The 12287-nt window shown below is 42.1% G+C and overlaps 1 protein-coding gene across 1 annotated transcript in view; it reads right to left on the reverse strand.

Moving 5' to 3' along the window:
• Positions 1-12287, reverse strand: part of Patj (PATJ crumbs cell polarity complex component) — a 320448-nt gene that overhangs the window by 140887 nt on the left and 167274 nt on the right. Inside the window, exon 29 of the mRNA XM_027400463.2 lies at positions 4909-5105. Coding sequence (XP_027256264.1) covers positions 4909-5105 — 197 coding nt within the window. The remainder of the gene's footprint in view (positions 1-4908; positions 5106-12287) is intronic.

The following is a 12287-nucleotide window of genomic DNA, read 5'->3' on the forward strand; positions in this document are numbered from 1 at the left end:
GCACCCAATTCAGGGTTGAAGTCATAAAATAACCATATTTTGGGTGAGAGTTAGGAAATACCCATGGCTTGCTCCATTTCTTAAAAGCCTATTTGCACAATGCAGTGTTCCCAGCCATTTAATGCTCTCAGCTTTCCTGGTGCACATCACTATATTGATTTCTTATTCTCAGCTAGCAAGCACATTCCAATTCCTCATATATTAAAGAGAAATGACTACATTTTCTCCCAAGCTATAAAAAGAAACCAGAAAATATTTTCCCATGTCAATTTATTTTCTGTCATCCTTGACCTAAAGTCAAAACTGTTAGGAGAGAAGATGGATTTCAATTGCCTAAGGTCTGGGTGTTTGTTGAGGTGCTGCATGGAATTATTAAGGAATAATGACACTGTTCTGACACAACTTCAGAGAACACAAACATACTAAAAGGACAGAAACACACATATACAGAAACGATAGTTTTGGATCCGATCACCTAAAGTATGCCAGAGACTGTGGCAACACCTAGACTACATATTTGTCACTAACTTCCCCAAAGGAAGGGTTGCCCCAAGCTTCATGCTACCCAACCACTGCACTGCTAGCTCTGTGAGAACAGGACCCAGTTCATGCAGTACCTGCTATGGGATAGTCCCATTTAAGGGTCTGATGCAAGTAATACCAACTATAAACCCAAAGAGACTGTGAACAAAGCAGTAATATTTAATAACAACAATGAAGCAATAATGAAAAGTAACATGACGAAATGGTGGCTTTCTCAAAATGATCAAGACTAAGGCAATTTTATTCAATTCAGGGAAAGGCCATAAAAATATGTATTTTGGACTTATTTTTAAGTATTTAAGGAAATGATTTGAAAAATCTGAGGCTGAAGAGAGATGGCATGTGACAATAAAATCTGTGTCCCAACATATTTGTATTTGTTGCCATTGGGCAGAAACTAAAGCATCTTTGGGGAGGGTAAAAAAGAGTTGACACAGCCACATTGAATCTACATGATCTCTGCACACGTAACTACATATAACAAACGACCAGATTCAGAAGGCTACAGGAAGGAAAAGGATAAGTACAAGGTAAAGGCTATTATTCTTTTTCACCCCTTGTTTGGCAAATACCTGAAGTTTCTATGCATGAAGGAGGAAATAGGATTAATTAGCAGTTAACTCTTTGCTATGCTACATTTTGATGATATCAGAAGACACACAGATTTGATGTCTAAGTTTTAGGTTTCTTAGTTGATCAATGTTCATCTTTTGCTTTAACATGTGGTGGTATCTTGTTTGTATTCTAACAAATAAAGCTTTCCTGGAGATCAGAGTGTGGAGCTAGCCACTAGTTAACTGTAGAGGCCAGGCAGTGGTGGCACACACCTTTAATCCCAGCACTTGAGAGGCAGAGACAGCCTGGTCGACAGAGTAAGTTCTAGTACAGTCATGGTTACATAGTGAAAACCTGTTGTGATAAATAAAAACAAAACAAAAAACTAGAGTACAGGTGTAGCTCAGTGTGCCCAGATCCTTGATCCCTTCCCTCATTAGAACAACAATCAGGATTCAGAGTCAGAGACCAGATGTTAGTGTAGCATGAATTCTAAATAGTCTTAATTAGAGTCAGATATTTGGAGGTGAAAGCTGAAAGAATTTGTTAGATCACCACAGTCCAGTTTGGCTCTGTCTCTCAAACATTCCCCATCTTTCACTATTTGAGGCCCTGAGCTATCTCTGGACAGTTGACAAGGTCAACATGAGGTGTGGCTATTTGAGCAGGACTTGGAACCATCAGTTAATATAAATCTCTTGGTGGGAGATAGTGGCAGAAAGGAGGAGGAGGAGGAGAAAGAAGAAAGTCCTCTTTATAATGTAGCTGTGGCAATGCATCTAAAACAATAACGAGCAGTTAAGACATGGAGCAAGGACACAGGTATGTAAGCACAGTAGTAGAGTACATGCCTAGTCACTAAGGTCAGATCCTGCCCCTGTCGGCAGCCATAACAGCTGAACACATGCTTGTTTGACCTTGTCCTAGTCACTAGAAAGTCAGATCCCTGCCTCGTGGCAAGGAACCAATCAGAAGTTAGCTGGTGGTGCTATGCTTTACGGCACTGGGTGTGCTTTACGGACAAGTGCACAGCAATGACTTGAGGAGCATAGCAACCACCCTGGGAGGGCCTATGGGCCATAACAACCAGTTGGCCAATCAACACAGGGCAAGCCCTCCAAGTCTGGAGGCATACCAATCCTGAGCCTGTGAGTACCCCTAGACACTCCCCTTACGCTGCCCTACAAGATCTCTATGCAGCCCCTAGGAGCTGTCTTTTGCTAGCCATCGCCATGGTGGGTGTGTGGAAGACCCGAGCTAACATGGGGTTAGCTCGTTAAAAAACAATAAAGCCTCATACAGTTTGCATCAAGCTCTTGAATCTGCCTGGTATTGGGTGACAGAGGTCGTGGCCTGGGACCCCGGATACCTGAGTTTTTCCTGGGGGTCTAACAGTTACAGAGTCTATTATAGTACCATAGGAAACACAGTGACATCAGTGTTCACAGTATGACTCTTGGAGTCTGCCAAGCTTAAGTTCTATTTTTGTTAAACATTTTTATTTATTTTCATGTGCAGGGATATTTTCTCTGCACATATGGATGTGAACTATATATGTGTCTGGTGCCTATGGATGTCAGAAGAGGGTGTCAGATCTGGAACTAGAGTCACCATGTGGGCGCTAGGAACAGAACCTAGGTTCTCTGCAAAAGTAGCAAATGCTCTCAACTTCGCTCCAGCCCCTAAGCTTGAGTTCTTCTCCAAGTTTAGACACTTATTTCTACAATATAAAGCACTTATAATCCAGTTTTGTTATGTATAAAGTAAGAGAAGTAATTTACATCGAAGGTTTTTTTTTCAGATTTTTTTATTTGAATTAGAAACAAGATTGTTTTATGACAATCCCAGTTCCCTTCCCCCTCCCGTCCTCCCCTACCACCCGCCCCCAACTAAAACCCTACCTATCACATATCCTTTCTTCTATTCTTCCCCTGACTCAAGCTTTCTGCTCCCTTATGACCTCTGCATCCTTCCCCTTCTTCCCTTCTCATTCTCCCCCCTCTTCCCGTGCTCTCAATTTGCTCAGGGGATCTTGAACCTTTTCCCTTCTCCAGGGGACCAAGTATGTCTCTCTAAGGGTCCTCCTTGTTTGCTAGCTGCATCAAAGGTTCATAAGAACATTAAAGACGAGTATGTGCCATGCTTTGGTAATAACAGTAACTCACTGAGCTAGTGCCCATTTTCACCATTATTTACTTCAGTGTCATCCCAAGTGGGGAAGGGTTGGTTCTAAACAGGAGTTAAAGGAAAGGAACTTGAGGTATGGATTATAATGGTTAATATATTCTGTCAAATTTCACCTTTATTTAGTTAATAATTATACTTGTTGGTGCTATATCCTAGAGTGGGTTGCCTTTGTGATGCCAAGTTACAGAACAAGAAAAGAAGGGCACAGTCCCAGGACTGGCTCTGTGTTGAGGTTCATAGAAGTGTCTCCATTCCATATTGACTTAAGGTTAGAGAGTTCAAACCTATCCTTGCTCGTTCAAAGTTAAAGGCCTAAGACCTAAGGGTCTAGGATGTGACTACCGAAGGATGTTTGGCCTAAGGTGTGGTCACTGGATGTCTTCCTGAGATAACAGAATACTTGATCTAAGGTGTGGTTACTGGATGCTTTGAGAATTAAGGAAGAGAATTAATTATGTCTGTTTGTTCATTGTATCATTGGTAAGGATGTCCTCCCTGCCCCCCCCCACTTTGGTTTGAGTATATAAGAACGTTGAGCAATAAACTTAGGGCAGATCCCAGTGTTCACTGGATGCCCTTCCAACTCTATTTTCTGCTCTAGCCCATTTCTTCCCTCAATCTGCACTCCCCTTCCCATACATGAACTGAAATAGTCAGTTGGATAAAACAGCTCTGCAGCAGGAAAGGGCATTAGGTGGAGAAGAAGGGAGATGCTAGTCTCCTTGTTTTGGCTGCAGATGTATAAGGCATGTTCTAAGTCTGAAGGAGAAACCATCCACACAAGCTCAGAGCCTACTACCCAGTGTGATACCCAGTGTGATGCCTAGTGTCCTGTGACTGGCCTCCTCTAAAAGCAACATGCTGGAGCTTATTTCCCCAAGAAGCCTTAACAATAGGTAAACACAATCAAGAAGTCAGAACAGTAGAACAGCTGGATGTGTGTGGTTCCAAGAATGCATTGTCTGTTACTTATTACAATTTTCAGTTTGTAATACAAAGGCCTCTTTTGTTTCTGTTTCTATCTGTTTTCTCTAAACTGGAAGGTATTTGAATGAAGGAACTATAAGTGCTCCTTTTTGTCCTTATGGAGACTTGAAAAACGTTAGCTGAATGAATGAAGAAAATGAATAGTAAAACTCCAACAAACTCAAAACAAATGCCTAAAATTTAAGCTTAGGAAAACAGAATAACCTTTTCAGATTGCTAAGGAGATCATCCAGATAGTAAATACTTGAGGACCAGTCTACTCCCTCCCTGCTTTCTGTCTCTAAGTAAGGAAGCTATGTGACCTTAACATGTCACCAATGTGACAGACCTTAGCTATTCCCAATAAAAATTCCACAGACTTTTTATCTCTGTTTATTTCATCTTCCTTTGACAGGGTTTCACATAGCCAAGGATGGCTCAAGCTCACCATGTAGCAGAAGCTGGTCTTGAACTCCTGATCCTCTTGCCTCTAACTCCCAAGCCCTGGGATTACAGGCAGTGACACCATGCCCAGCTGTCTACAGACTTTATTGGCTCTAACTCATCCATAAAAGAATCCAAGGTGGCTTTCCTGTATGCTGCCCTCAATACCGAGTCTGTGCACCAAAGGGCAAGTGGAAAACAAATGGCTCTCACCTCTAGCAGTTCATCTCCAATCTGCATCCGTCCATCTGCAGCAGCAGGTCCCTCTGGGTTAATCCCCACCACAAATATGCTCATCCGTGACCGGTCTTTATTGCCAGCAAGACTGAGTCCCAGTCCATTCTTATCCTTTTCCAGCTCAATAATGTGCAATTCTCCAGGCAGGTCTGCATATCTCTGCCTGATCTTTTCTATATGAGAAATGGAAAAAAAAATAGAACATGAGTCTATATTATGGAGATGTTAGCATTCCCCCATATTTAGTGTAGTTCATCTACAGTGCTCTCTTAGAATAAATCACTTAAGGTTTTCATGGCCCTGTGGGTAAACTACAGCTGTAGAGGACACTGTAAGCCACACCTGCTAGAAGCTGGCTACAGGTGTGCCTGACCATGCCCATCAAGGCATGGTCAAGGTAATGTCAGGGTGACTTGGCATAGAGTTTAAAGGGACAGACAAGGCACATGGGGGCCCTTCTCTCTGGCCTCCCTGCCTTGCTGCCCCTGGCATGCTCTGGCTTGCGTTTGACTGGTTTTATCTAATAAAAGATATCTTAACCTTACAGATTACGCATCATCTCTTTATATATAGCTAGCAATTATTTTTATCTCTACATAAGTTGAGAATGCCCACCTAACTTCTCACTTCCGGTTCCCATTAGCTGAACCTTTCATGGACTGTTTTTTCTTCTGATAGTTACCAGAATATAGAGAAACCATGGCCCCAAGCCTCCACCTTGCCAAGAAGGTTTAGAAAATTTACTAACAGTGGGGTATAAACAAAGTATTTGATTTAGTGATAAAATAGTGAACCAAACAGTTATTGTTCCCATTCTCATGGACTTAAGATTTGGCCAGAAAGAAAATCAACAATTTATTATACTTAAAATTTCATTATTTAAAAATATTGTCACATTAGGAATTGAACCCAAGGTCATGTGTGTGATTAGCAAGAGGCTTTCCACTTGTCCACAGCCCATAACCTAAAATATACTCTTGAAAATATACAAAGAGCATAACATACAATTTGGATCAACTAAAAGGAAGGGTAATTAAGGATATCCTTTTAGCTGTCAGGTCTAAAAGCAATCCATAAACACACACACACCCATCAATGTTTTCTCTCTATGGGGTTCTACTTCTTCACTATGTTGAAGATCCTAACTTGTATGAGTTCAACAGTTGTATCTTTCCATCTTCTACCTCACCTTCTGTACTGGCTAGTTTTTTGTCAACGTGACACATGACAGCATCAACTGGGAAGAGGGAACCTCGATTGAGAAAACAGTCCCATAAGATTGACCTATAGGCAAGTATGTGGTGCATTTTCTTGATTGGTGAGAAAGGAAGGCCAGCCCAGGGGTGTGGTGCCAGCCCCAGGCAGGTGATCTTAGGCTGTAAAAGAAAGCAGGCTGCTTAAGCCTGGAGGATCAGTTTCCTCTATGATTTCTGCTACAGTTCCTGTTCTGACTTTCCTTCATGATGGACTATAAACTGAAATAAACCCTTTCCTCCCTAAGTTGCTTTTGGTCAGTGTTTTATCACAGCAACAGACATCAAAGCTAGGCAGCCTTTCCACCTCTACACTATGGTCTAAACTACCTAGCTCAGCTCCTGGTTGGCCACTTTTCGCTTATGCTGGTTCCGTACAATAGTATATCAAGAGGAGACAATACTGTTCAAAGGTGGTCTTGCATCTCACACCGTGCCAGCTCGGGAAGTAAGTTACAGAAGCGAGATGGGAAAACAGATACAGACAGGTTCATTTAGATGAGATTGGATGCAGATCACTGTGGCATGCTGGCAGAAGAGAAGCGAACAATGCATATGACAAAGCTGGATGTGTTAGAAAATGATTTTCAGCCCCACATGCAGGAAGTTGAGGTAGGGGGAGCTTCAGTTCAATGCCAGCCTAGGCTACAAATCAAGGCCCTGTCTAAAACAAACAAAAACAAATAAAAAAACCAGAAAAGACAGACAAACAACAAGATATATAATATACATGTGTGTCATTTTTAGGGCTGAAGAGATAGCTTATTGAACCTGGGGATCACTGACTGATGAGGCTGGATGGCCAGTGAGCTCCAGGACTCATCTTGTCTCTGCCCCAGTGCTGAGGTTTCAGATATGTTTCTGGGCTGGTGATCCCAATGCAGGTCCTCATGCTTCCACAGTGAGCACTTTACCTACTGAGCACCCCTGCCCCCACCCCTGGTCTGGAGGTTCTATCAGTGTTTAGGCTGGTATAATTTTATTTTGCTGCTGCTGCTGTTCTTAATTGAGGCAGGACTTCATGTAGCCCATACTGCTTTCACACTCAGTATGTAGCTGAGGATGACCTTGAACTTCTGGCCCTCCTGTCTGATCTCCCAAATACAGGATGAATACAACACTCATGCCTGGCATGCTCTGATTTCTCCTTGCCCTAACGGACAAGAGATTCAGCAAGAAAAAAAGACTGCTCTCTTATGAAACTTGTTATGTAATCACCAATTTGTGGTTTAGATCTGAAACGTCCTCACAGCTTCTGCATAAAGACTTGGTTCTGTAATGGCTCTGACTGAATTAGTGAAATAATGCATTATGGATTCATAGTTTAAGGAAGAGGGTTTTGTTATAAAAGCAAACTCTCTACTTCCTGGACACCATGAAAAAACTGAATATGGTTCAAGCTAAGAACATACTTGGAAGACAGATGAATCCCAGGTAAGTAAATAGTTAAAAAATGAAGGGGCAAATAAATAAATAAACAAACAAATAAATAAATAAGTAAATGGGCAGTGGTAGCTCACACTCCCAGCACACAGGAGGCAAAGGCATGTGATCTCAGGGATAGAGGCCAGTCTGGTCTACATAGTGAGTTCCAGAATAGCCAGGACTACACAGAGAAACCCTGTCTTGGAAAGCCAATAAATTAACAAACAAACAAGTATCTGGTTAAAAAAAAAAAAAGGATACTTTCTGTTGTTATATCCACAGGTAGAAAAAATATAACAAAGAGATGTTTTAATCCAACAAAGAATTAATAAGCATAAGTTTTACAAATAAAGCACAAAGTTGGTTCTAGCTCCAACACATAAGCTCAAAGGGCTCAGGTTATGTGAGAAAAATCCTCAAATTTACTTTTGAGTTTACAATTGCAAATTAAATGGAATACCCAGGTCAGAGTTTGTAGACCAGGAGTGAACCAATTTTGCATCAGGCCCTGAGTCTTACTCCCACCTCCAGCCACCCAAATAAATGATTATCAGAATAACAAATAATTTATCAAAATAAAGTTCAATAACAGACTGCCAAGAATGAAAACTTTATCAGCAGCCTTTGCAGAAGTAAGGACATACACTGGGGATGGATGTGCTGACAGTTACTGCCACTCTCAACAGCTACCAGGCTTTAAAACAGCAATTCTAATCTTGCTATGTACAGCTTCCCAATGTGACAAAGGCATTGTCTTAATTAGGGTTATTGCTGATATGATTAAAAAAAGAAAAACACAATCATCCAAAGCAACCGGGGGAACAAAGGGTTTATTTCACTCACAGCTCCATATAACATTATCACAAGCAATGAGGGCAGGAACTCAAGCAGGATAGGAACTGGAAGGCAGGAGCTAACGCAGAGGCCATGAAGGGGTGCTGCTTACTGGCTTGCTCCTCATGACCTGCTCAGCCTACTTTCTAATAGAACCCAAAACCACCAGCCTAGCGATGGCACCACGAACCTTGAGCCAGGCCCTCCCCACAACCACTAATTAAGAAAGTCCCTAACAGACTGGTCTACAGTCCCATCTTATGGAAGCATTTTCTCAACTAAGGTTCTCTCCTTTCAGATGACTTTAGCTTGCGTCAAGTTGACATAACAGCATGGATGTCAAGAGCACATGGAGGAGGTTGACTCTAATATTATTTGGGATAGCAGGAAGTTGCAGGTAATTGTGGTGGAGAGATGTCTCAGCATGCCACCAGTGGTGAGAGGCAAGTACTCAGAAACAGCTAGACAAGGAAGAGAGTTTCAGAATAGTGCTGAGTGAAAGAAGAGTAACAGAATGAAATCCATACCATTCCTGGTAATCCTCTGGTTACCAGGTCACACATAAAGCCCACAGTACATATTTGTAAGTGTATGCAACAAGAAATGAACATTCAGAACACTAGAATGGTTCCTTGTTGAGGGAAGAAAGGGAGAGGAGTAAAAGGGAACGAAGAAGAGCAGACGCCTAAAGCAGTGAAGGCTGAAAACTGGATGGTTTTAGAAAGACATTCATTAATATAAAGAAAATTCCAGGTTCAAAACTCATCTGGTCAATCCACAGAGAGTAAACAAACAAAAAACAAAAACAGTCCTTTGAAGCCATTAACTATGGATTCCATTGCTCAGATGTGTAAATCAGTAAGGACAAGGACTCTTTTGGTAAACCTCTTTCATACCCAAAAATCAGAATGAACTGTGTTAGGCCCAGGTAATCTGTATAATATTTAAATGGACTCTTCTGGGACTGGGATGGAGTAGAGAAAGGGTTAAGTTTAAATGCTGGCTGAGTCACATAATGTCTCGGGTTTGTGGATTTGCTACATGCACAACCTATTTGTAAAAATAAGGTTTCCTTAAAAGCAGATGTCCCCTGAAATATAGGTGTCCAAATAATGCAGAGTAAAGAGAAAATCATGATTTTGCTTTCATTGCTTAGTTAATGATGTTTGAAATTAATCTTGAATTGATGACAAAGCTATTTTTTTCTTCTTAATTTTGTCTGATATGAGGAAAACTGACTTTTGAAAAGAAGTGAAGTTTTTCTCATTATTAAAAAAAAAAAAAAGCCACAAAGTCCCCAATGGCAGTCTGGAGGAAGAGGCCAACACCATCCTCTAACCTTCAGGTTAGTTCTCTGAGTTATTTATTCCCTGTGAGGAGTACCAAGCAAGCTTCTCAAGATGTTCAGGGGACCACTGTAGGACCAGTGCTGCCAAGGATGCAAACCACACTGAAACATTAGGAATGATGAGAAAGTTCTGAGGATAGGTAGGGATGGCTGTACCATATCAGTGACCTTAACAACAGCATACTCAAACGCTGTTAAGATGGTAAGTTTGTCATGTTTTTTAAACATACACACAAAACCCTATTGCTAATCTAATGGCTCTCAGAAACTAGGTTTTCAGATTCATCCATATAGGGTCTAAGAGGTAGATTTATAATCCTTACTTTGAGAGACTAGAAGGTTAATTTTCCTGGCCTGATTTTTTTTTTGGGGGGGGGGGTTTCGAGACAGGGTTCTCTATGTAGCTTTGGAGCCTATCCTGGCACTTGCTCTGGAGACCAGGCTGGCCTCAAACTCACAGAGATCCTCCTGCCTCTGCCTACTGAGTGCTGGGATTAAAGGCGTGTGCCACCAATGCCCGGCTTTCCTGGCCTGAATTTTTAATGCCACAATTACACACCCACTGAGTCAATGAACAAATATTAATGGAATCCACTTGACATTAAAGATGTAAAACAAACGGAATTCATTTTGCAAAATCTGTCACAAGCATACATATAGTTAGAAATAAAAAAGCTTCAAGACAAAAAAAAAAAAAACAAGGGTTGAAGCTACTTATTTACTTTATTTGTTTTTATTTATTTAGTATCCCCACCCCCAAACAAACCCCAGAGCCTTACATTGAAGGGACCAGCTCCCCTTTCGGCAGCCATAACAGCCGAACTCGTGCTTGCCATAAACTTGCCTTGGTCACTTAGAGGTCAGATGCCTGCCTTGTGACAAGGAACCAATCAGAAGTTAGTTAGTCACTAGAAAGTCAGATGCCTGCCTCGTGACAAGGAACCAATGAGAAGTTAGCTGGTGGCGCTATGCTTTACGGCACTGGGTGTGCTTTACGGACAAGCGCACAGCAATGACGCACAGAGCATAGCAACCACCCTGGGAGGGCCTATGGGCCATAACAACCAGTTGACCAATCAACACAGGGCAAGCCCTCCAAGCCTGGAGGCACACCAATCGTGAGCCTGTGCGTAGCCCTAGACACTCCCCTTACGCTGCCCTACAAGATCTGTACGCAGCGGGTTTGAGCTGTCTTTTGCTAGCCATCCGCCATGGCAGGTGGATGAAAGACCCGAGCTAACATGGGGCTAGCTCGTTAAATTACAATAAAGCCTCATGCAGTTTGCAGCAAGCTCTTGAATCCGCCTGGTGATTGGGGTGACCGCAGTCGTGGCCTGGGACCCCGGATACCTGAGTTTTCTGGGGGTCTAACAACATGTGTGACAAATACCTAACCATGGAGTCACACCCCCCAGTCTCCAGCCATTTATTGAGTCAACAGGAACATCAATCATGCCCACAAACTGCAGTCCACTAGAGCCTGGTCGGTACACAGTGCTCCTCCAGACCACTGCCAATGATTCTGCATCCAGCTTGCTCCGGTTGTAATTTATTTCCTGCTAACAAATGAGTTCATCGGCTCCCAGTAACATCTTTCTATGGCTTTTCTAAGTTTTGTAGGCGGATGGAGTAAGTTCAAATCGAAGCTCAGCAGGGCACTCCCACATGGTTGAGAGGTTACTGACAGTTTATGGGATACCTGCTAAGCTGCAGAGACTTGGCTGAATCTTACATTCCATTTCTTCTTTGGTAAAAAAAAAACCGATCTATCATCCCCACATTCCAGATGTGGGAAAGAAGGATGAAGTACTAGACCCCTTGCCAAGCGTATCTCTCTTTGCAGTACTGTCAGAAAGATATTTCTTGATTTCTTGTCCATTAAGCCCACTGCTGAATTTTTTCATTGGTGCCCTTTAACAGGTAGAGACTGAGGGAGGCAAGGAGAACCTGGCAGTCAGGTCCACTTTGTTAAATAGGAACCATTTGTTCCAGGCTTGAAACCCAACATTCACCTCCTACCTGCAGTGAGTTAAGTTCAGGCTATACTTGCTGAAAGGCATAAACTTGGAAATGCGCTAAGGCTCTTCAATTGCTCTGCCCTACCTTTCCAATACTGCTCCCAAAGGAGGACACGGTCTATTTCAGATCCAAAACCTTAGGTCTGAATGCTTCTTTCACTTAAAAGGAGCACAATTTCATCTTTAGACTTACATTCAAAATGCTTTAGTGTTACTAGAAAAACAAATTACTATATGGACATATTCTTTTACAATACACTCTATTAGGAATGTGATGGTGAAGTTCACTGGCAGAGTGAGGTTTGCACGTACAATCCCTAGCATCCCCCCAAAATAAATAAGATGAAATTCACCTTGAACTGAAGATACTCGAAGAGCTTGCAGCTCATCATCCCCCAGGAAGAACACTAGAACAGGCAAAATGCCTGTTCAGGACACACTGATCACATTTTCAGCCCCAGAATTGACGTTATTCTG

The sequence above is a fragment of the Cricetulus griseus genome, chromosome 2 (genome assembly GCF_003668045.3).
Source record: "Cricetulus griseus strain 17A/GY chromosome 2, alternate assembly CriGri-PICRH-1.0, whole genome shotgun sequence".
Classification (NCBI taxonomy): domain Eukaryota; kingdom Metazoa; phylum Chordata; class Mammalia; order Rodentia; family Cricetidae; genus Cricetulus; species Cricetulus griseus.